The following is a 26,096-nucleotide window of genomic DNA, read 5'->3' as shown; positions in this document are numbered from 1 at the left end:
CAAGGTGGTACTGAACAGAACACTGGACTCTTCACCTTGACAGGAAATATGCTTGCCTTTCCCGAACTGTCCCACGCTGAAATGACTACACTGGCATCTGAATCGAAAGACAGTATGATGTAGTAAAGAACCCTGTGTTTGGTGTCAGGAAGACTTCTGAATTCTTGCTATCTGTGTGATTCCAGGAAATTCACTGAACTTGTCTGGCTCTTACCAGTATCTCCTTATCTGTGAAACCAGGGCATTGGGATGCATGTCCTCCAAGGCCCTTCCAGCTCTAAAGCTTAGGATCCTGGTCTCCTGGTTCCTGCAGCCCTTTTCTCCAATCTAATTTATTTTTCATGTAACTGCCAAATTCATCTTACTCTTCTGCTTCAAAACCTTGTGCTTGAGCACTGAGTGGCTACCTGGGGGTGAGGAGGAGTGCTGGGGTGGTGGAGCTGGTGGAGGCTCTGGAGAGGAAATCCTGCTCACAGACCCAGAGCACAGGCCAGGAGAGGAATAAACTCTTCTCCCTTGGATGTGCCACCGCGGAGGAACTGAGAACTTACAGGTCCCTGGAGTATACCCTCCCCTTGAAAAAGAATTCAAAAATCAAGTGACTAGCTGGGAAGATGCTGAAAAAAGGAAAAAAAGAATAAGACAACAGAAGGTTACTTTCTTGGTGAGCAGGTACTTTCTTCCATCCTTTTGGATGAGGAGGACTGATGCATGCCATCAGAGGAAGACCTAGGGTTCAGGGCTTCTGCACCCAAAACTTCCAAAGTGGATATGCAGCGGTTTCAAGTCATGGCAGAGCTCAAAAAAGATTTTGAAAATCAAGTAAGAGAGGTGCAGGAAAGGTTGGGAGGAGAAATGAGAGCAATGCAAGAAAATCATGAAAAGTGGGTCAACAGCTTGCTAAAAGGAGACCCCAAAAAATGATGACTTTAAAAATAGACTAACTCAAATGGCAAAAGAGGCCCAAAAAGCCAATGAGGAGAAGAATGCTTTAAAAAGCTGAATTAGCCAAATGGAAAAGGAGGTTCAAAAGCTCACTGAAGAAAACAGTTCTTTAAAAATTAGAATAGAACAGATGGAGGCTAATGACTTTATGAGAAACCAAGAAATTACAAAACAAAACCAAAAGAATGAAAAAATGGAAGATAATGTGAAATATCTCATTGGAAAAACAACTGACCTGGAAAACAGATCCAGGAGAGACAATTTAAAAATTATGCAACTACTTGAAAGCCATGATCAAAAAAAAGAGCTTAGACATCATCTTTCATGAAATCGTCAAGGAAAACTTCCCTGGTATTCTGGAACCAGAGGGTAAAATAAATATTAAAAGAATTCACCAATCAACTCCTGAATGAGATCCGAAAAGAAAAACTCTTAGGAATATTGCAGCCAAATTCCAGAGTTTCCTGGTCAAGGAGAAAATATTGCAAGCAGCCAGAAAGAAACAATTCAAGTACTGAGGAAAGACAATCAGAATAACACAGGATCTGGCAGTTTCTACATTAAGGGATTGATGGGCTTGGAATAGGATATTCCAGAAGTCAAAGGAACTAGGACTAAAACCAAAAATCACCTACCCAGCAAAACTTGAGTATACTACTTCAAGGGCAAAAATGGTCATTCAATGAAATACAGAACTTTCAAGTATTCTTGATAAAAAGACCAGAGCTGAATAGAAAATTTGACTTTCAAACACAAGAATCAAGAGAAGCATGAAAAGGTAAACAGGAAAAAAAAATCATAAGAGACTTACTAGAACTGAACTGTTTACAATCCTACATGGAAAGATAATATTTGTAACTTTTGAAACTTGTCTCAGTATTTGGGTAGTTGGAGGGATTATACACACACACACACAGAGGGCACAGTGTGAGTTGAATAGGAAGGGATGATATCTAAATAAACAAAATGAAGGGGTGAGAGAGGAACATATTGGGAGGAGAAAGGGAGAAATGGAATGGGGCAAATTATCTCATAAAAAAGGCAAGAAAAACCTCTTTCAATGGAGGGGAAAAGGGGGAAGCAAGAGGGAAAAAGTGAAGCTTACTCTCATCATATTTGGACTAAGGAGGGAATAACATGCACACTCAATTTGGTATGAAAATCTATCTTACACTACAGGAAAGTAGGGGAGAAGGGGACAAGTGGGAGGGTGAGAGGGATGATAGAAGGGAAAGCAAATGAGAGGAGGGAGGTAATTAGAAGTAAACACTTTTGGGGACAGATAAGGTCAAAAGAGAGAATAGAATAAATGGGGGCAGGATAGGATGGAGGGAAATATAGGTAGTCTTTCACAACATGACTATTATGGAAGTCTTTAGCAAAACTACACATATATAACCTATATTGAATTGCTTGCCTTCAATGGGGAGGGAGGAAGGGAGAGAAGTTAAAACTCAAAGTTTTAGGAACAAATGTTGAGAATTGTTTTTGCAAGTAACTGGGAAATGAGAAATACAGGTAATGGGATACAGAAATCTATCTTGCCCTACAAGAGAAGAGAGAAGATGGGGATAAGGGAAGGGAGGAGTATGACAGAAGGGAGAGCAGACTGGAGAAAGAGGCAATCAGAATGCGTGGTGTTTTGGGGTGGGAGGAGGGGGGAGATGGGGAGAAAACTTGAGACGCAAAATCTTGTGGAAATGAATGTTGAAAACTAAAAATAAATAAATTGGAAAAAAACCCAAAACCCTGTGCTTCCTTCATGTCTACAAAATACAACACAAATTCCTTAGGTTGGAGTCTTTAAAGGCCTTCCACAATCTGATTCCAAAACTATTACTACACTATTTCCAGCCTTATTTCTACACTATTTCCCTTCCCACACTCTGACTGCCAGTCCAAGTGGACTCCAGTTATTCCCTAATCTGGTCATGACGCAGTATAAGCTCACACCTGGAATGCGCTCCCTAAAGACAATTCTCTTTCTTCTCCTCCAAGGGCTAGAACAAGTACCACTTTCACCATGAGGATTTCCATGATCCTCCCCATCCCTACTTCAAATGGATCTCTCTCCTCACATTTCTCCATCATACTGGAGTCTCTTTTGCCTTTATCTTATTTCAGCTGTGTTATACTTACCTGTGTACATGATAAATCTTCCCAATTAGATTAAAGGCCTTGAGGGCAGGAACTACAGATTTTCATCTTTATATAGTTAGTACCATGCCCAAGCAGACATTTATTAAAAAGCTGAGTAAAATGAATTTTGTTGAATAGCTACCATTCCACCTCACATCCAGGAAATTGGCAGAGAAGATAGCTAATGAAAATAGTCAATGTTGGAGGAGTTACAAAAAGACAGGTAAACTAATATACTCTTGGTGGAGCTGTGAATTGGTGCAACCAGATGAATACACCTGGCCTAGGAGAAGAGTTGATAAAACGTATTTTCCTCCATTCTTTGCAGAGATGAGGGACTACAGGTATAGAATAATGCCTATACTGGCAGATGATTCTGTTAGCTGATTTTGTTGAAAAGTTTTTCCCCTCTTTACTCTGTGTCAAAGGGCACAACTCACTGAGTAGGGGAAAAGTAAGGAGTATATTTGGAATCTGAGGTGATGTAAAAAACAAAATACACTAATAAAATATTTTTACAATACATATAATGCATAATGCCATATATTGACCAACAACTATTTCATTCAGCAAAGATTACAACTTCAAGACCTGAAATACTGCTAATAATTTCCCCCCAAGTTAAAAAAAAAATGGAAACAACAGCATGTAAAAAGTAAACAGACAACCGAAAAAGACAGACTTCTAAAATACAGAAAACATAAAAAGCAAAGAGTCTTCTCTTGGTGGCAGTAACATACCTGAAAATAAAAGAATGCTTGGCCAAACCAATAATGCATTATGGTAATCTGAGCTGCATCATGTTTCAAGGGCTTCCAGATGAATTTTGTCATTACAGCCTGAATCAACAGACTAAACACCAAAACAGGAAGATTGTGAGGTCGGAGCAACAAAGCTGCTAGAAGAACTAATCCGCTATATATTTCCCACAAACCTCGACTCCTGACATTGACATCTGCAGAAATGACCTGGGACTTAAGCAAATCTTTGGTTCCAGTGAATAGAATACCCAGAACAAAGACATATACAAAGCGAGCTTCAATAATTCCCCTAGAAGAGAGAAGAACAAATTAGACTTATTAACATCTTTCTGCAAAATTCAAGTACTTACTTCCATACGTGGCATACAATTCTAATTGCATCAAAGGAAACACTGAACACAAGCTAGTTCTTGTGTTCTCAGAATCACCCTCCACAGAATCAACTGCAATGGCCCACGGTCAGGGGATGCTAAGACTAAGTCTTTGTATGTGAGTCAAAAAGGAGCAATAATATCCCACTATACTCTAACATACCCAACAGTGCTCTGTGTTTATAGGGTCAGACGTTTGTACGGACAGATGGAAGAAGAGGGAATCTGGATTTTAAGATTCAAGGTAATATCTGTGATCACAGCAAACTAAAAACAAAGTTCTACTGGTTTGCCACAAGTGGTCTGAAAAATCACTATGTTGGTTCCACAACTCTGATATGAAAAACAAGATGCCTTAAATTATAACAAATGATGCAATTTCAGGCCCTTGGGTGAGCCACTGAATTATTAATTATATTAGAATTGCAGAGTTACTGTTTTGCAGCTCTCTAATGTACAACAAATACTGTGTACTATAGCAATGTTACAGGCATACCTCAGAGATACTGCAGGTTTGGTTTCAGACCAGCACAATAAAGCAAATATCACAATAACGTGAGTCACACGAATTTTTTAGTTTCCCAATGCATATAAAACTTATGCTTACAGTATATTTTAGCTTATTAAGTGTGCAATAATATTTTATTTTAAGTAAACGTATATACCTTAATTAAAAATATTTTATTGCCAAAAAATGCTCACTCTCATCTAAGCCTTCAGTGACTCATAATCTTTTTGCTGGTGGAGGGTCTGGCCTTGATGTTGATGGTTGCTGTCTGATCAGGGTGGGGTTTCTGTGGCAATTTATTAAAAGACAACAATGAAGTTTGCTGCATCAACTGACTCTTCCTGTCAATTGAACACAGAGGCCATTTTAGAGTTATTAACTGGCCGAATTTCAATGCTGTGTCTCAGAGCACAGGGAGGCCCAAGGAGAGGGAAAGAACCAGGAACGACTAGTCAGTGGGTGGGACAGGCAGAGCACACACATTTATTGATGAAGTTTTCTGTCTTGTATGAGCGCAGTTTGTGGAGCCCAAAAACAATTACAATAGTAACATCAGAGATCACTGACAACAGACATAATAATAATGTAAAAGTTTCAAATTAAATTACAAGAATTACCAAAATGTGACACACAGACAGGATGTAAGCATGTGTTGCTGAAACAATGGTGCCAACAGACTTGTTCAATGCAGAGTTGCCACAAACCTTTAATCTGTAAAAACAAAAGGCCCCCTACAATATCTGTAAAGTGTAACAAAATAAGGAATGTCTATAGTATCTCATAGAGGGGGCAGCTGAGTAGTGCAGTGAACAGAACACCAGGCAAGAGCTGGGAAGACTTGAATTTAGATAGCACCTCAGACACTGTGTATGTGTGTGTGGCCCTGGGCAAGTCACTTCACTTCCTGCCTCAGTCTCCTCATCTGTACAATGAGGATGATAATAATAGCACCTACCTCCCAGAACTGTTGGGACGATCAAATGAGATAATAATTGCAAAGCACTTAGCACTGCACTAGAACACAGAAGGCACTACAGAAATGTTAGCTGTTATTCAGAGGTTGTCTGGTCCACCCTTTGCCCAAAGCAGGAATCTTCTAAAACATCCTTCCCAAAATGGTGATCTGAGTTCTGCTGGAAGACTTCCTGAAATGGGGAGCCCACTCCACTTTTGGATGGCTCTAGTTTTTCCAGAAGTCTTTTCTCATGACATCTGCCTCCCTGCAACTGCACAGGGGCTCTAGTTCTGTCCTCAAGGGTCAATGAGAACAAATCTAATCCCTCTTTCACACATTGAGAAAAACTGTTAGTTATGTGGCAGAAGCAGAGGAGATGCCACAGAGGGATGTGAGGTAAAAAAAAAAAAAAAAAGGACCGGTTCATTTTACCAAGGGCACCAGACACTGAGGCTCACAGGCTGCAGCGGCCTCATCCGGGGGACCTTCTCCCAAAGAGCCCCAGTCCCTGCTGGCCACTCAGCCTCCACTGGCTCTGCTGCTTCTAGACCCTCCCATTCCAGCTAGACTTCACTGCTCCTTCTGCTGACCTCTCATATCTCTGGCCACTCCTAGGCTGAACTCCCTTGGTTTGTGGACCAGACCGCTGCTGCCCCCTGCTGGTCCTGGGACACATGCAGGTCTTGGCAGTCAAGGGCTGACCGACCCTGCTTAAAGACATCTCTCTCTGAGCCCAACTTGGGTCAGGGACTGCTTGACTCACTTGTTTCTTAGTTCTTTATCTCGAAAGTTAGCCCCATCCAACTATTTCATTTCAAAATGATTAAAGAACAAAACCTCTAAGAATGACCTTCAGTTTGCTCTCCTCCTAAATCCTTGCTCGGTTCTTTGTTAGGCAACAGATTCCACAAGACATCCTGGCTTTTAAAGGCACCAGTGAGATTTATTGAGAAGGAACTAAGGACAAGCAAGAGAGCTCTAATATATTCTTGCTTTACATAACGGGAAACCACCCAATTTAATGTCTGCCACCCGGTCCAAAAGGGCTGGAGAGGCTGGGAACCTCTACATTCCTTTCATCTATTAAGATGATTAGAACAAGTTATGCAGAGGTAAGCACTGCACTGATGACTGGCTCATGAAAGAGATCGTGTCAACTGCTAACTTCGAAGAGCCTCAGCCAGGTCACAGATCATAAAGATTTCTGTTCAGTACCGGGGTGGGACTCCAGTTTAGCACGTCAGAAATCAGTACTGGATGGGATTCCTTATTTTATCACCTTGGTCCCTCTAAGGAAACTGTTATGAGCACGAGCACAAGCAGCAATGGTCTTCCAAGAGATAAGGTCAAACAGAAAAGTTAGGATGGTGACTAGCTTGACTGGCTGTCAATTGAACAAGGTATAAATGAAGGAAATTGTCAGAGAATCCCCTAGTATCTCCCCAAATAATGAACTTATGACATATAATATCCATGGTGGCTTTCGACCCACAACTACTGTGAAGTTTGGTTGGAGGAACGACCCTACATTCTCATTTGAATGTTCTAAAAATTATCAGAGATCACTGAGATCCCTTAAGATATGTGTTTCTATATAATATCACCTACAGAAGGAAAGTGGAAGGTTCTCTAAACCTATAAGAAAAAAACAACAAATAGGCCTAGAAGTAGAAACCCAAGGTGAGGTCAGATAAATGAGTTTGTCCCACACATCAGCTTCTGCTGATAAAGGTGGGGTCTATCAATACCAACCACTTTGAGGTTAACCAAAGTTTTGCTTGTTTCTTCACAACAACTTTATGAAGTAGATAACGCAAGCAGACTATTCCTATTGGGAAGACAAAACAACTTTTCTGGTTCACCAAGATCCCATTAGAATATACTAAGTCACTTTTCCCATTGGCTCATTAGTCTGAGTATGAACTCTGGCTGTTCTGAATTTCCTTAGTTCCTTTTAAAATAAATTTTGACTGGCTTATGAACAGAAGAATGATGTGACCGCACCTAAGCATAAGAGCACTATTAAATGCATAAAGAAAACACAAAGCAGACATGCAAAGACCTGTTAGAAGAAGATTATAATAGCCTAGGCAAAGGGCAATGAGTGTTGTTTAAAACCTCTCTACCTCCTCACAGCCTTTTCTTTCATGATTTCTTTCTTAGATAATCTTTATCCTATCAAGGAATATTTTTTCTTCTAGTTGAGTAATTTGGTCTTTATTTCTAAAAGAAACCCAAATGGTTTTGGTGCAGGTGTATTCTCTGCAACTTACTGGAATTGCTTTCCACTCCTCCTGAATCTTGGGCCCTTGGTTCTGTATGGCTTGCCTCACTTAAAGCACTTAAAACTTCCAGGGAGTTTGCTCTGGCTACCTGGTTTTCTGGCTTCTAACCAAGTGCTTACAGCTCCCTGGACTTCCTTTGTTTATCTGGTGCTAATATTCCCAGATATGAGAGCCATCAGTTATTAGCAAACCTCTGCTTATGTCTTACTTGCCACAGTGCTTTCATTAAGGCAATCAGTGGCTTTCTGCCTTTAGACTGCTGAACTTTAGTGTTCCAAGCTTTCTAAAGCAGTCTCATGACTGCGCAGTAAGAGGTCTTTCTGAACTAACCACTTCTCTCTTTTGCTTGATTCTTGTCCTTTTCCAAATTCCTTAAAATGGATATTCAGTTCAATAAATATTTATTAAAAGTTTACAAGGTGCCTGCTAGGCTATACAAAATCAGAAACAAAAACCACTACCCTCAAGGAGTTTACATTCTATTAATGTTCCCCAGAATTTTCTGTCCTTGGATATTTTCCCTCTCTAGAGTCTCTTCTTTGGCAATCTTATCCACTTCGACAGTTTTAACTCTCAGCCCCATACGGATGACTTCCAAATCTACATATCTAGTCTCTCCTCTTTTCAAAACTCAGACCTATATCCCCAGCTACCTGCAGAACATCACTGTATGAATGCCCTGATGACGCATAACACTGAACATATCCAAAACAAAGTTTATATTTATTTTTCTTTTAAACTAAACATGGTTCTCCTCAGACTAGAAGGACAGCAATCAGACTTTGCTCTGGTTCAGACCATTGCAAATGTGGTTTCCAGGATGTCCCTGAGTTCCTGGAGTAACACAATACTCAGCAGTCCCAAGAAAAGTGCAACAAGACCAGCCAGATCTTCCCATGATAAGTATCAAAGAGTCCAGCTCTGATATCAAGTTCAAAGTAAGGATACTTCTTAACTGCAGGCTGGAAGATGGGGCAAACAAACAAAAAAAAAGAATCTCTCAAGAAAGAGCTGAAATGGTGGCAGGGAAGCTCAAGATACACACCTAGGAGGAAAGGATGACTCCAAAACATCTATAAGCAAAGCTTCCAGAGAAAACCCATCTTAGACACAAACTCAATTACAATGCCTGGAACAAATGAATCAAGAATTTAAAAAAGAATTTAAAACATTTTTAAAAATGAAATCAGAGTACTTGAGGAAAATACTGGAAAAGAAATGAGAGCTATGGATGTAAGAACTGGAAAGAGAATGAACAGACTGGCACAAGAGGTACAAGACCTTGTCCAAGCAGCAAACTCCCTGAAAATCTGAATTGACCAAATAGAAGCTAATGACTCCATGAGGCAATAAGAAATATTAAAACAAACTTAAAAGACTGAAAGTATAAAAGAAAATGTAAGCCACCTTACAACAATAAAAAACTGACCTGGAAAATAACTGAGGAGGAAAAAAAGCTCTAAGCATTATTGTACTGTCAAACACCACAACCAAAAAAAGAGCCCACACATCTTATTTCAAGAAATCTTAAATGAAAACTGTCCAGATCTCTTAGAACCAGAAGGCAAAGTGGAAATAGAAGGAATCAAACCATCACTTGACTTCAATGACTGGAAGGGAGAGTAAGGCTGAAGACTTTATGCAAGTGAAGACACACAAGCGAAGACATCGCCCTGTGACGTCTGTCACTGGTCCTAGAAAATGAAGGCTGAACCACAAATAACAACAGGTGTGGGACACCTCACACAGAGGAGGCTGGTCCTAGCTCACAAGGTCTGCTTCAGAGAAGGATGATCAGGAAGGCAAGATGACTGGAGACCATTCCACACAATGGTAAGTGTAAAGAACTATGGAAGTTTAGTCTGGCAAAGAGAAGGCTCACAGAGGACATAGTAGCTACCTCCAGAAACTTGAAAGAGAGGATTTAGAAATGTTCAAGTCTGCCTGATCTCAGAGGCAAGATCAGAACCAATCGCTACAGCACACAGAGGAATATTCTGGCTAGATATAAGGAAGAACTTCCCATGATCTGACATATCCCAGAGTGAAAAGGCTGCCCTGGGAGGCAGTAGGTTCCCCTCTGGCAGAGGTCTGGGAAAGTATATGGAACAACCAATTTTAAAGTTTGCTGTAGATAAGCTAACTGTTTAAGTACAAGACAGACTGGATGATATCCAAGGTCCCAACTTTGAGTTCCTACTATCTACATCAATACTTGTCCTCTACATCTTCATCTATAGGACAGGGTATCTGGTGCTCTGAATAATACCTTGGATCATCAAGAAAAGATTAAATTATGTTGAGTGTTTTCTAAGGTAAGGAAGTGTGCTATTTCAGAAAGATTTCCAAACACAACTAAGATGAGGATTTGGGTACTTATCCTTCAATTATAGAGAAGTGCCTTTTCTCCAATCCACCTTACTCTCCCGCTACTCTGGAGTCTAGATAACAGGAAGCACTATAGTATGGCAGACTTGAATTCTGACTACTCAAATTTTCAGGTCAATTCAAAGTTTCTTCCCCTCCCCCCCCATTGATTCTATGATATACCCTATAAATTAGGAGACTTTTTGTATGTTTATTTTTTTAAATAAATCTACATCAGCTTGCCCTTTCTTCCTAAAAAGCAAAATGGTTAGCAGGGTTGCAGTGAATTACAATTTTACCTTATTACAATTAGTGAAAAACATAATACGTAACTTTTAAGAACTAAATTGACATCATAAGCAACAGCACAATGCCTTTCAGTATGCAAGTCATTAAAATAGATCTAAAACAAGATTTACATATCTGCTTATGAACTTACTTAGAAATATCTTTGTTGTCTCGTTGCCATGGCAAAAAGACATTTCCAAATGCTGCTCGGTAGCAATAGACTCCCAAGAGCCCCAGCGCCATTGCTACTTTGGAAACAAGGGAGCATCTTCTCTGAACCAGAATGAAGATCATGATGAGGGAGAGAAATGTCAGAACAGAGAGCTCAGTTTTATGATCAGAACTGTAATGAAACAGAAAATGCCACAAATTACTGCCAAGTACAACCTAATGACTGCATTTCTAAGAATCTGTAGCATGTTAGTGGCTAAGACACACATTTAAAATGTTTTCTTACTTTTCAACATAAATTGTTTAGATTTTCCGCTCAAACACAATCATATTTCTGTTCATTATTTCCTGAATAAAATATAATATTTGTACAACACAATAAATAATAAAAAAAAGCAAGGTAAACTCTTTTCTTTAGAAAAGTCATCAAAAATTAGAGCAAGAGTTTCATTCATTAAACCCTGAAGCAGGGATGAGGGAAGAAAGATGTCAGCTCCAACCTTGGCATAGGTCTCTCCTCCCTTGCCCCTTATTCTGACTGGAAAAGAAACCTGCACACTCTGAAGAGTCCAGAAGATTTTGGATTTACCATCTTCCCATCATCCTAGTATTCCCCTAGGCCAGCAGTAGTCTGCTGGAGCCAAGGATAAACTAGCTATAGAAGATTCACCATGCTTCTTGAGCACCCCATGAAAGGGATGACTTCCAGAAACCAAGAACAGTGGGTCACTTCCATGCTACAGGTGCTCTATAAGCTTGATTCCACCATTCCTGGGACTGTAAGTACTTGTGGGAGTATGTGACACAGATGTTTGGATTTCTGTTAATGACAGCTTATTAGACTACCTTCGTAAATACTGTTTTCTTAAAACACTTTAAGGCTCGCTGACTAAATGGTTCAACTGATAAATCTTGGGACTGATTAAATGATTCAATGATGACCTTGGGGGGAGCACACTAATGGGGGTTAAAAACAATGGCATTAATCTCCTTTAGCTCTTTAGGGGTACCCCTAGAACCCAGAGGGAAAGATACAAAGGACTTCACACTGGTCTACCAGTGGGAGTTGGGATAATGAACCTCAGAGTTTATATGGTCTCAGCAGAAACAATAAAAACTTTTATCAATAGCATCTCCAGTCTTTATGGACAAGTCAGGCTCCAAAAGCTTGTAGTTACTTGGTAATCTGAAGTTGCTTAATATAATTTTTCCCCCTATGGTATAAATGATAGTTATGTTCCCAGACTAGCCCACAAAAGCCTAGTTAACTGTAACGTATTGATCAATAAATTACTTATCAATTATACATATATATGTATACAAAATTCTCAAGCTTCTATGTGCCAGGCACTGTATTAGGTGCTATCAATATAAGTACAAAGAACGAAACCTCAGCGTATGTGTATGTTTTTGTATTTTACGTATATATAATTATTATAAATAGGAAGACTCCAAGAAAATATGGCCTTTATTCTCTATCTCAGCTTGCTACACTACAGGTGAGTGGTACTACTAATTATTTTGCCAGTTATAATATCTTATTAAGTATTATCAAATAAAATTCTGTAAATCAAACTTGAGTGGTTTCTAGTTTCCTTAGTGATGAAGCTCCCAGAATCATGGGACACCAGTTCACTCTGGGTATATAATAAGAAACCTGGATTGTCTGGTCTCTGTACCCACTGGGGATCTGCGTTAATTTGTTCAGGACACCACAAAGCGAAAATCATTCCATGATTACCATGTTAGCCTTGCTCCTACCCACCCTTAACCCCTACTACTTCCTAGTCTCTCTCTCTCTTATGTAAGAAGGTAGACTGAGAGGGTGGAAGATTATGAAGGCCTGAATAAGCAGATTATCACTAGCGCTGGTTATCATTCTCATTCCCAACTCGTAATATCTTCAGATGGATGAAGAGAGAGAGAGAGAGAGAGAAAGAGAGAGTGAGAGTGAGAGAGAGAGAGAGGGAGAGAGAGAGAGAAAGGACAGAAAAGGAAGAGGAAGGGAGACCTAGCAGAGGAAAGGTAGTCCAGAGGGGTTTGTACATACTTAGAAATGGGGGAACAGGATTAGGCAACAGTAGCCCCACTCTCCTTGACTCCCTATTCTTGCACACCTCCCTAGGCCAGCCTTTCCTTTTCTAAAGCACCCCTTATGCTGACTAAATTGCCAACTAAATCCTTCACTGAATTTTCCACAACCAATGGTGTAGTTATCTCCATTTGTGCTCTAGGATCTCATTAATGACCTAATGAAACAAAAGGCCTTCCTTAGCTCATTCTAGAGGCAGTTAGCCAACAACCATGTGCCCTACATGGCTCTAGGTACAAGTGCTACAAAGGCCATGTCCATTATGTGCCCAAATGACCCAGGAAGACAACTCAGATGATCCCAAGGAAGTCAAATAGGTCTCAGCATAATGAATACTACTATTAATGGAGGTTTAGTCCACATTCATTACCAAACAATTATTAAGCACCTCATGTACTTTCTGGGCATTGCAGAAGATGCTGGGAATACAAAAACAAAAATCTAACAGTCCTTGCCCTACCATAGTGTTGAAAACTCTACTGGAAGGAAATATGAGCACAGACAAGTAAATACAACATGTGTGTGTCAGCGCAGTTCAAGTTCATGTGCACACATTATACAAAGTAAATACAAAGTAATTTTAAAACTAGAGGTTTCTAGCAAACAGGGACAAAAAAGGAACAGGTCTCCTCTAGGAGGTAACATGAGTTACCTGGGTTTCAAACTGGCTGAGAAGAGAAAAGCTTACACTCTAGGGATGGGGGATGGCCTATGGGAAAGCACAGAAAGGGGACCAAAGTCACATAAAGGAACAGCAACAGGCCAGCTTGACTGGCATACAAAATGCAAGGAAAATAATGTACAAGGTGAAAGAGTGACTGGAGTCAAATTGTCAAGGGGTTTATATGCTAAACATTTGGGGCACTGGGGCAGTAAGTTGGCACAGTGCACTGAGAAGCAGAGCTTGAGTCAAGAAGATCTGAGTTCGATTATAGTCTCAGATCCTTATTAACTGTGTGACCCTGGGCAGGACAGTCAAACTGCCTCAGTTTTCTCATCTGTAAAATGGGAATGATAATGAAAGCACCTACCTCCCAGGGTTGTTGAGAGGATCAAATGAGATAACAGTCTGCATAGGACAACGCCTGGCATATAGCAAGTTATACTATTAGATATTAGAAGGAATTTATATTTGATGTTCTATTCAAATGGAAGCCACTGGAGCTTCCAAACAGGTAAATGACAAGGTCAGACATGCTTCAAAAATCTCAATTTGACAGCTATGTGGAGGATAGACAGAAGAGATGAGAGAATGGGGCCAGGAAAAACAAACAGGCCACTGCAGAAGTCCACATGAAAAATGATGAAGAAAAAAAGTGATGGTTGTACGAGCAGAAAAAACGAGATGGATTTGAGAGATGTGGTGGAGGCAAATTACAGAGCCCTGGCAACTGACTGTATATGGGGGGGTGTGAGGGAAAGGGAAGAAATGAGGAGGAATCTGAGGTTTGAACTTGGGCAACTACATGAATGGTGGTGCCCTTAAACAGAACAGTGAAGCCTGGAATCAGGAAGGGTTGAAGATGGAGGGAAACTCTTCATTTTAGCATGAAGAGTTGCCTGCAGGATATCCAGCTGGAAATGTCTAACAGGTAATTCATAATGTAAGACTGGAGCTCAGAAGAGAAACTAGGGCTGTACATATAGATGTGGGAGCCATCTGCACTATCGCCGCTGTTGTCGTTCAGTTGTTTTACAGTCGTGTACAGCTTTTTGTGATCCCACTGGGGGTTTTCTTGACAAAGATTTTAGAGTGGTTTGCCATTTTGTTTTACAGATGAGGAAACTGAGTCAAACAGGGCTAGTGCCTTGCCCAAGTCACACAGCTAGTGAGTGTCTGAGTTAGGGAAGAGAAGTATTCCTGACTTTAGGCCCAGCACTCTATCCCCTGCACCATCTAACTGCCCCGTTATCCATACAGACATGATAACTGAACTCTTAGGAATGGAGGTCATCAAGAAGAAGAACACAGCAAATGACGTAAGCACAGTAGTACAAGCACAAATCAAAGGTGGGCTGTGGATAATGAACCCACAAAAGAGACTGGATGGATAGAGGGTAGATATGCAAGAAGCAAACCAGGAAAGAGCAGGATCTTGAAACTCCAGGAGGAGAGAGTATCTAGGAGGAGTAGGTGACCAAAATGCCAGATGATAGAGAGAAACCAAGAAGGATGCTGACTGGACATGGCCATTAAATGGCTCCCTCTTATCTCTAAAATTAAATACAAACTCCCTTGGTACTTAAAGTCATGCACTATCTGGTCCCTTCCTAGCACTGCAGCCTTACATGACTCCCTTCCACTCGCCTGCTCTATGGTCAGTCAAGTTGGCCTATTTGCTACCCCTCACACACAATGCTCCACTGCCCAGCCTCTATGCCGAAAATGTTGCTATTCCTCATGGCTGCCCTTAAAATGCCTGACTTCCTTCAGAACTAAATTCCAATGCCACTTTTTACAGGAGCCTTGCCGGGTCATTCCAGCTCCTAGGACTTTCCCACCTAAGGCCGCTGTTCATCTCCTCTGTAGGGGTTGCACAAAGAGTAGTAGTGAGGCCTTGTAACATGATAGACAGAGTACTGGGCGTGGAATCATGCAGATCTGAAGTCAGCTCCTACACTCAACACTGACTATCTAGGTGACCAGACAAATCATTTATCTCCTCTCAGTCTCAGCTGCTTTATTTCTAAAGTGAGGACAATGTACTACCTACCTGAGAGAGATGCTATGAGGGTGAAGTTATACATGGAAAGGTTTCGCAAGTCTTAAAGATCAATATAAACATGTGCTCTCAATCCCTCCCAAGACAGAAAGACAGACAGATATGGGTATATGTGTAGACATGCAGACATATATCTATACCCACACACACACATGTTGTTCCCCATGTTAAAATATAAGCTCCTGGAGAGCAGGGAATGTTCTTACTTCTGTCTCCACTGCCTAGCACAAAAATGCTTGGTGACTAATTAATCATCAGAAATCTTCCTCCAAAATTAGTCACTGGGAACACTTTTATTGAAAAAACTACATCTTACTTAAACTTAGCATTATAAAATTTGGAGAGTGATGACAAACCCAGTGCTAGCCAAGCTAATACTAATAGGTTAGTACTCAAGATGGTTTTGTCCCCTAACGTTACAGACTAAGGGATGCTCTTTCACCTCCTCTAATTTTCAGTGTTTCTGATATCAGTGTGAAGCTCTGAAATAAAGAATGTAAAAAATATCAATGAACTTTTCACTTGAAAGAAAACAACAATTCAAGAGTAAAAGAATTTAACACTTCACACTCTTACCTGGTCAGCCAGTGGCCAAAGTCAGCTCGATGGGCCCACTGCACTCCTGTCTGATTTAAGGAGCGGAGCAGTCTACAGCAAATCAGTACAAGCCATGGACTGGCCAATCCTAACCACTTTTCATAGCCTTCTGATAATTCCAAAGAAGACATCTTGTGCATTTTACTGTATTCTGAGACATCCACAAAGTCATTTGTACATTGCAAAACCTTCTTAGTATCTTTTTGAAAATCTCCTTCCAAAGCTAAATTATGATCACAGTCCTTCCCAAGAAAGTGGTTTCTACATATTTCATGGCCCAGTGCTAGACAGAGAGTATTGGTAAGAAAATACCAGGTTTGGTGTTCTTCTTCTATAAAACTGCTTGCACCCAAACTCAAAACGTGGCCCAGAGTTCCAAATAAAATAAGCAGGTCTAATCCCGACCAGCTAGAACTGGAGGCAGCTGGATTCTGTGAAAAGAAATGGGCCAATGTGAACGATCACAGGAAGAACGCTAAGCCTATTTTACATGTATCATACACTTACTCACTTGTTTTATACACTTACACTTCCCCTAAAAAAGACCCTTAAAAAAACACAGGAAAACTGTGGTTACATTTCTCTTTGGATTTTCCACCATTTTTTTCCAAGAAGGTTAATTCTATTATTGTTAAGTCAGTGCTGCAAGACTGGGCCTTTAGGGATACTGAACTCAAGCTATCTTACACTTAAGTAAAACTTGAAAAAAAATCAATACTTCCAAAGGAGAGAGAAGTAGCAATGTTGTTGAAAATATAATTGAGAGGCTTTGCAGACATTGCCACTGGGAGTCCTCGTCTTGGTTTCGTCTGCTGGACACCGATCCCCTCAGCCTCTTCCTCTACCTTAGCACCCAGCCCAGGTATCTGTGGCCATGGCCAACCACAATGTGTGCCATCGATGATGAGCCCCTGGGGCTGATTACTTTCGAGCTCTTTCCAGACAAGTTTCCAAAGACGCCAGAAAACTTCCATCCTCTGAGCACTAGAGAGTAGGGATTTGGTTACAAGGAATTCTGCTTCCAAAGAATCATTCCTGGGTTCATGTGCCAGAGTGGTGACTTGACATGCCATAATGGTACTCGCAGCAAGTCCATCTATGGGGAGAAATTTGCTGATGAGAACTTCATTCTGAAGCATACTGGCTAGTCCTGGAATCTTGTCCATGGCAAAAGCTGGACCCAACACAAATGGCTCCCAGTTTTTCATCTATATTGTTAAGACCAATCGAATGGATGGAAGCATGTGATCTTTGGAAAAGTGAAGGAAGGCATGAAATACTGTGGAAGCAATGGAGTGTTTCAGTTATCAGGATGGCAAGACCAGCAAGATCACTATTGCTGACTGTGGACAACTCTCGTAAGTTTTTTTGTTTTGTTTTTTGTCTTAACCATCAAACCATTCCTCTGTAGCTGGAGAGAGTACCACTTAAACCCCATCTGCTTTTATATTCTGTAATCCTTGTGCTCTCACTTGCTACAATTTCTCTTTGGATGTCATTTCCTTTTTTGTTCCACAAGTCTCGATAGAACACAGAGTTAAGTTTATGATTATGAAATAAAAACTAAACTACAAAAAAAAAAAAGAAAATATAACTGAGCAAAGGTGGGAGCCTATGGGTATAGAACACTGAATATACTGTCAAATTCAGGTAAGGGGTCAGTTTTCTCTGGGTAGGAAAGAGGGAGGTTTGTATTTGGAATTGAAACTGATATAAAGACAAAAGAGATAAATAAAAATGTTTTTCAAAAGTTACTTCAACCATAAATACCTTTAAGTAAAGTTTACATGACCAAAGTAAAGTAAAAACCATTTAGGAGACAGGAGCAAACCTTCACTTTTACCTGAATTTTTCCATTCAATTCCACAAATACTTATTTAATGTCTAAAATGGGAAAGACATGAATTCAACAACAAAAATTAAACAATTCTTGCCCTAAAGTGCCTTACATGTGGGGAAGGGGAGAAGAAGTAGGGGAGAGCTAAGGAAAAAGACAAGGGGTCAGCTTGCACAGAAGTAAGTAAATACAACGTAATTTGAAGGAGAGAGCACTAACTGGAGGGGATGGAAAAGAGGGAGAGGAGCGTCACACATGAGGCAGTATTACACAGAATGCTTTATTCACCAAGGAAGTGGCATGTAGAGCCATGTCCCGAAAAACAATAAGGATTCTAGGAGAGCATTCTTTTTTTCTTTCCTCCACTTCCCAATGTACTTTATTTTTTTCTCACTTAATACTAATTTTTTCAATTACATGTAAAGACAGTTTTCAATATTCACTTTTATAAGATTCTGAGATCCAATTTTTTCCTCCCTCCTTTCCCCTCCAAAAAAGCAAGTAATCTGATATAGGTTATACATGCACAATCATATTAAACATATTTCCACATTAATCACATTATAAAAGAAGAATCAGAACAAAAGGGAAAAACCATGAGAAAGAAAAAAACAACAACAAAAAGTGAGAAACGTATGCGTCAATCTGCATCCAAACTTCACAGTTCTTTCTCTGGATGTGGATAGCCTTTTCCATCATGAATCTTTTGGAATTATCTAAGATCATTGTATTGCTGAGAAGAGCCAAGTCGATCAAAGTTGGTCATCTCACAATGTTGCTGTTACCGTGTACAGTGTTCTCCTGCTTCTGCTCACTTCACTCAGCATCAGTTCATGCAAGTCTTTCCAGGTTTTTTTGAAGTCTGCCTGCTCGTCTTCTCTTATAGAAAAATCGTATTCCATTGCATTCATCTACCACAACTTGTTCAGCCATTCCCCAATGATGGGCATCCCCTCAATTTCCAATTCTTTGACAGAACGAAAAGAGCTGCTATAAACATTTTTGTACATATGGGTCCTTTTCCCTTTTTCTTTCATCTCTTTGGGACACAGACCTGGTGGTAGTATTACTGGATCAAAGGGTATAGTTTTATGGCCCCTTGGGCACAGTTCCAAATTGCTCTCCAGAATGGTTGGATTGGTTCATAACTCCATGAACAATTCATTAGTGTTCTAATTTCCCCATATTTCCAACATTTATCATTTTCCTTTTCTCATATTAGCCAATCTGATAGGTGTGAAGTGGTACCACAGAGTTGTTCTAATTTACATTTCTCTAATCAATAATGTTTTAGAGTATTTTTTCATGATGATAGCTTTAATTTCTTCATTTGAAAACTGCCTATTCATATCCCTTGACTATTTATCAACTGGGGAATGGCTTGTATTCTTATAAATTTTATTCAGTTCTCTATGTATTTTAGAAATGAGACCTTTATCAGAAACACTGGCAGTGAAAACTGCTTTCCAGCTTTCCATTTTCCTTCTAATCTTGGGTGCATTGGTTTTGCTTGTGCAAAACTTTTTAAATTTAATGTAATCAAAATGATCCATTTTGCATTTCATAATGTTCTCACAAGCTCTTCCCTCTTCCATAGATCTGACAGGCAAAGTATTCTTTGTTCTCCTAATTTACTTATGGCATTACCCTGTATGATTAAATCATGTACCATTTTGACCTTATCTTGGTACACAGCATAAGATGTTGGTCTATGCCTAGTTTCTATCACACTATTTTCCAGTTTTCTCTGGAAGAGCATTGTAGGCACGGAGGCAGTTTGTGTAAATGAACAGAGGCAGGCACAACCGGTAATCCAGTTTGGCTAGAGCATAAAGGCCATGAATTATTTAGCTATCTCAGATGAAAGTAATTTGGACAGAGGCTGAAATATTCAGACAATTGCCTCAATTCTCTACTTCATTTAACATCTGACATTAGAGACTTGAGGTTTTCCCTTACTAATCTTGTTTAGAACAAAAAGCAAGAATTGGTTCTTTCCCTTCATTTATAAAAAGAGGGGAAAAAATGCGGACCTTGTGGTGGACTAAAGATAATCAGAATACACAATGTTTCCATAGACTGTCAATGTCCCCTAACTTTTGGACAACCTATATTCACTGAAAAGGAATATCAAAATCAACATTGTTTTATAATTTATAAAGTAATTCCATTTAAAAAATGTTAAATGTCATATCCCCTGGCACAAAGTTCAATTCTCCAGCCTATGTAGGTGCTGAGATAATGGCAGCAGAGCTGTCCCTTCTCTGATACATCCAGAGAGATAATACACTGAACCCTTGTCCTCAGACAGCCCTGGTCCCATTGCTGAGATCAGGTAAGGTCTAAGGTTAAGAGAAGAAAAAAGGGGTAAGACTGTACATTTTATGTCTCCACTGATCTCAAGAGAGATACTGTTTGTTCCCAATGTCTTTAAGAGGGAGCAAAGTGATAGAATCTATTAGAAGTTGCACAGCCAGAGTTAGTTGAGGGAGCTATCAACAGATCTTCCCTTCCCCCGAACAAGGCTGGGGATAATAAGAGTAGTCTAAGAGAACGTGGAAGATAATCCTTCTCCAGTATTCATAGTAACACACTTTCTCCCATGGCATGAGAGAAGTGAGTTTATTAACAGGGACACAAGAAGAAATAACAATACATATATACATCCATATATACGCATACGTATGTGTGTGTGTGTATGTATGTATATATTGCATTTTAAGGTGTATAAACTACTCCACATACAACATTTCAGTTGGTTCTCACAGTGACCCTTTGAGGGAGATTCTACAGACGTTATAGACATGGAGATAGGCTCAGAGAATGTGATTTGAATATTGTCACAGAGCTGCTTAGCACTACAGGTGAGATCTGAAGCCAGGCTTCAAGTCAGTAAGGCAGAGTGGTGCCTGGCTTGCAGTCAGGAAACCTGTATTCATTATGTGATCACACGTAAGAAAGTCCACCTCTCTGCGCTTGTTTTCTAATGTCTAAAATAGACATCATAATATCTGAACTACCTACCTCGGTGCTTTGCAAAATTAAAGCACTCTATGTTCAAGAGCTCTTGCTGCTTAAGTTCTGTGTTCTTTCCACTACACCCTCCTGGCTCTCTCACTGCTCACAGACAAAAAAAGGAGCTCTTCTAAGGTTGGCCGAACATAGCCTCCAGCTAGTTTCTTTCATGTTAATGATCAATCACAGGAAGCATACATCCCTTAAAATGGCCCAAGTCCCAAGTCCATCATACAGTGCTTTGTTTTGGTCAAAAAGAAAAAGCCTGAGTAGTCTGGGGATAAGTCAAAGAACTCTAAAGGTCTAGAAGCTCCAAGAAAGTACACAATCCAGCTCCTTTCTTCAAGAAAGGTCAGCACTTTTCCATACACAACAGATAAAAAGATAATGAAGTCACAGTCACCTAACATGACCTGTGAATAGGCTGCATAATCACAGAGCTGGAGGTTTGAGGGAGATTTCAGGGGCAATCTACTCCAACCCATCCATACCCTAAAATGAATGGTCCAGCTTCTACTTGAAGAATTCTAAGGAAGGGAAATCCACCCCTTCTGTAGAGCTCTAATTATTAGGAATTTTAATTGGTAGGTCCTTTTTTCCTTAAATAAGGGAAGATAATCTAACACAAAACCACTGAATGTCAGAGCTCAAAGAAATGGTAGAGATCACTTTGTCCAACCCCCTTATTTTACAGAGGAGGGAATAAGGCCCAAGAAGAGTTAAATGATATGCCATTGGTCAAAGAGCTTTCAAATGGCTAAGCAGAGACCAGAAACCTTCTAGGCCAGTTCTCCTTTCATAATCTTTTATTTGTGGAACCTGAATCTGGACTAAGGTACACTCCCCTATATAATCCTTTTGGGACACAGTTTCAGTCAAACTCTTGTACATTCATGTATGCAAAACAATGTTGTCAGAGTTTGACATTTTATCAATAAAGGTAGATTTTCTCCAATGCTTCTCTGTTTATCCTAATCTCTCATTCATTCTCACAGTTTCAAGGATCACTTTAACAACTACCTGCCAGGTATTTCTACTTGGGTGTCTCACTGTTGCCTCAAAAGCAACATGATCAAACTAAACTCATCATTTGTTTCCTTAAACCAGTTTCTATCCTCCAAATATCTGTTTCCCTTAGGTTTCAACCTGGGTAATTATCAGACTCCTTCCTCTTCTTGAACTCAACCTGAGGCAAATGCTTCAATTCACATGCTGCCAGATGTGGTTGAGTTGATCAACTTTGCTTCATTATTTTTTCTCTGTTCCAAGGGAAAACTCACTGGCTGTAGGAAGGGAAAAGTAACTAGAGGAGAGTATACCTGGCAATAACTGTGATTCAAAAACCAATAATATCTATCCTAAAAAAAACAAAAAAGGGATACATCTCACCTTAGTGGGAAGTCTGATGCTCTCAAATGTATTTGTGAGAAGAGACAAGATCACACAGAGAAGTGCAGAAATCAGCATCATCACCCCAACGGCCATCAGCCAAGAGACATTACAGAAGTAACATGAGCTCTCAGCCGATGTACACACGATGACATGGACCGCAGAGAGAACAAGGACCATCAGGTAGAAGAGCAAAGAAAACAAGGAAGATGACAGTGGAATCTCAAACTCAGCCTTCTGGCACAAGGCTTTCGGGGTACTGAGCAAAAGCAGAATCAGAACCTAGAACAGAAAATTGCAAAAGTATCATCATGCACTAATTTCTAGATTTTAAAAAAGTTCTATTTAAAATAGGTAATGTACTTCTTGTGCACTTGTTTACTCCGGCACGAACATATCATACTTGACAGAGAGAACTAATGAAACCAAATGATGTTTCTCAAATGTGATTTACAAAGAACTATAAAGATGCACGACTTGTTTCTTTCAGCACCAGCAAGCACTGGTAGCTAGTAAGTTAAGGAGGACAAGTCAATTAGGAGCAACAGTCTGCTTGCTAACCTCCTTCCCTCATCTCACCAAGTAACCAAGTCAAAGGGAATCATTTGGCACCTTACTCATGCCCAGAGATGATACTGTGCAAAAATCAGGAAAGCCAAGGGCAAGGCCCAGAAACTGGAAAAAGGCTGGTTTCTCATGTTTTAAAGGACAAACAAGGATGACTCTTTAATATGTCATCAGTAAGTGATTTCATCCACACAGCTACTACACATCTTAGTGAGCAGTCTTAATCACCTCACAGTCAACCTTCTGATGAAGATTCACCTTTCCAAGATTAGCTAGGCTGGTTCATAGAGAGTAGACACAGCCTGTGGCAGGGTCTGCACTCAAAGATGCTCTGACAGTTTCAGAGAACCTGTCAGAGAATGCATGGTGCTGGTGCCCTTTGATAGCTGGCACCTTTCCATACTATGATGAGGTACTGGAGGAGTGCTACAGTGGAAGACAGAGGATCTGGGAGAAACCCAAAGCAGAGCTATATAATGCTGGTCTATGACCATAAATTGACAAATAACAATTCATACCTCCAAGACTATGATAGTCCCAACCATCATTGAGTACATATCATATTGGGCTACTTGTTTGCTCAGTGACATACTCAGGGTCTTCAAAGCATTTAAATACTGCTTAAGAACTTTTCTGCCAAGGTTTAAAAGGATTTCTGAATTATTTCTCTCCAAATAGAGTTTGATCCAATTCCCATGCAACTTTTCTGTTACTTTAAACTGCTGAAATCCAGGATCTAACATGAGAAGACAAAAAAAGTTTTAAAAAGATAAAATTATAATTACATTGTAATATAATTATAATATCTTCAAATTCTTACATATGACAACTGGAAAAGTCATTTTAAAAACTGATACTTCATGTAGTTTAATGGAAACTGGTTTTTTTTAAACATACATAATGAAAACCTAAGACATCTCTGCAAAAAAAAAAGCCAAAGTGGTAAATACTTTAGTTTTAGTATTTTCCCAGTGAATGCTTTTCCCGCTAATAAAGGTATATCTAAGAAGTCCCCAATAGCAGAGCTCAACAAAGAATCTTAGAGTTGGAAGAAACCTCAGAGGTCATAGAATCCAACATCAATCCCTTCCTACAACATCTTCAACGAGTGCTTATCCAGTCTCTTCAGAAGTACATCCAATGACAAGGAGCTCATTACTTCCCATGGTAATCCAGAACAATGGGTGTTAATCTGAATGAAAATAAACTGCACAAATGGAGAAACACATTTTAGTAACCTCTGATTATGGAGGAAAGGAGGGGAAAGAAAGGGGAGAGGGGAAAAAGAAATAAACATTTATATGGAACCTACTAATCACTTTTGTAAATATCTCAGTTATATGCGGTAGCAACCTTCACAGCAACCCTATGAAGTAGATGCTTCTCTTTTCCTTATTGGTGCACACTTTTTATAAACTTATTAAGAAGACAGGTTTCCATATGCTATGATAGACGCTTTACACCTCTGGAAGTTGGAAGTGTTTCCATTTCCGTAGTCCAAAAAGAATGATGATGCTCCACTAACTACTACTGAGGCTGAGAAAATCTCAGTTTGAAATGACCTAAAGGTATCCAATCCAATCTCCTGTCTAAATAGAAATCCTCAACTATCTGACATCCAGCCTGAACCTGAATCTGTTAAATGATGGTGAATATGCCACCATATTAAAAAAAAAAACAAACTATTAAGGGGCAATGAATAAGAAATATCTTCCCAAGACCAAGCTGAAATCTATACCCACAGAACTTCTACCCATTGATTTGGGTTTTCTCAACTAGAACAAATTTATTATATGCCCCACATGTGTAGGATTCAAACACCTGTAGACAATTCTCATACTTTGTCTTCAATTCTATCTTTTCTAGGCTAGGTGGTGCAGTGGATAGAGCACTAGTGCAAGAGTCAGGAGAACCTGAGTTCAAATCTCACCTCAGACACTTGACACTCACTAGCTGTGTGACCTTGGGCAAGTCATTTAACCCCGAGTGCCTCATCCTGGGTCATCTCCAGCCATCCTGATGAATATCTGGTCACTGGATTCAGATGGTTCTGGAGAAGAAGTGAGGCTGGTGACCTGCACAGCACTCCCTCACTCAAAACAAAGTCAAGTGCAAGTCATGTCATTATTTCTCTGATGGCATGGTCTTTTTCGGCAATGAAGGACGAACACACAAATCTTTTCTAAAACAAAAATTCCTAGTTCTTTCAGTCAACCTTCATTGTTAGGTTTTAAGTCTCTGCCACCACACTGATCACCTTCCACTATAGTTTGTCAATATCTTCTTAAAATGTAGTCCTCAAAAATGGACACAATATTTCAGCTCTGACCCAGGCAGTGGATAGTGGGACAAATACTTTCCTCACTCAGAATGCTAAGCTTCTACTAATGTAGTCTAAGACTACGTCAGCTTTTCTGACAGATATCAAATTGCTGGCTTATCTTAAGGTTGCAGTCATAAAAACAGCCAGGTATTTTCCTGTCATCTTTCCCTGTCCTGTACTTGTACAGAAATTCTGAACTTAAACTGAAGATTTTACATTAGATGCTATTAAACTTAATTCTGTTAGCATCTGCCCATCACTTGTTCTAAGTTTCTAAGACCTTTGGGTTCCTGATTCTGCCACTCCAAGTAGAAATCACCTAATTTTAGATAGAAGGGAACTCAGGAGTCACTTAGTCCAAATCCCACAAGTGCCAATTCCTTCTAAGACATTTCTGACAAGTGATTAACCTGCCTCCACTTGAGTATTTCCATTATATTCCAAGGCAGCCCAATTCCATACTGGGCAGGTCTAATGGTTAGGAGTGAAATGACTGAAATAAAATCCCTTTGCTCCTACTTCTGCCCACTGATAGAAACCAGATCAAGTTTAATGCCACCTTCTATGCAAACCTTTCAAATATTTGAAGTCAACTATCATGTCCATTCTATGTCTCCTTTTCTCTAGGTAGATAGTTCCAATTCCTTCAACAAATATTCATATGGCATAATTTCAAGTTCCTCTACCATCTTGTTCACACTATTTGGACCTGCTTCAGCTTGTCTCAGCATTTCTAAAATAAGTCACATCTCCCCAAACTTGT

The 26,096-nt window shown here is 39.8% G+C and overlaps 1 protein-coding gene across 7 annotated transcripts in view; it reads right to left on the bottom strand.

The window, feature by feature from the left end:
- The window catches only part of PIGG (phosphatidylinositol glycan anchor biosynthesis class G (EMM blood group)), a 93,651-nt gene that overhangs the window by 39,283 nt on the left and 28,272 nt on the right, over positions 1–26,096 (bottom strand). For 2 of the 7 annotated variants that reach the window (XM_072619722.1, XM_072619721.1), the window contains exons 7-11: positions 23,529–23,746; positions 22,444–22,725; positions 16,182–16,633; positions 10,771–10,962; positions 3,825–4,134 (exon numbers count right to left, since the gene is read on the bottom strand). In XM_072619722.1, coding sequence (XP_072475823.1) covers positions 3,825–4,134; positions 10,771–10,962; positions 16,182–16,633; positions 22,444–22,725; positions 23,529–23,746 — 1,454 coding nt within the window. Of the gene's footprint in view, positions 1–3,824; positions 4,135–10,770; positions 10,963–16,181; positions 16,634–16,660; positions 17,299–17,318; positions 19,007–22,443; positions 22,726–23,528; positions 23,747–26,096 lie in introns of those variants that run through there. The other 5 variants (XM_072619723.1, XM_072619724.1, XR_011969388.1 and 2 more) reach the window with 5 other exon arrangements.

The sequence above is a fragment of the Notamacropus eugenii genome, chromosome 6 (assembly GCF_028372415.1).
Source record: "Notamacropus eugenii isolate mMacEug1 chromosome 6, mMacEug1.pri_v2, whole genome shotgun sequence".
NCBI classification, from domain to species: Eukaryota; Metazoa; Chordata; class Mammalia; order Diprotodontia; family Macropodidae; genus Notamacropus; species Notamacropus eugenii.
Note: the sequence above shows the minus strand (reverse complement) of the source record. Positions and strands in the feature narration are given on the sequence as shown.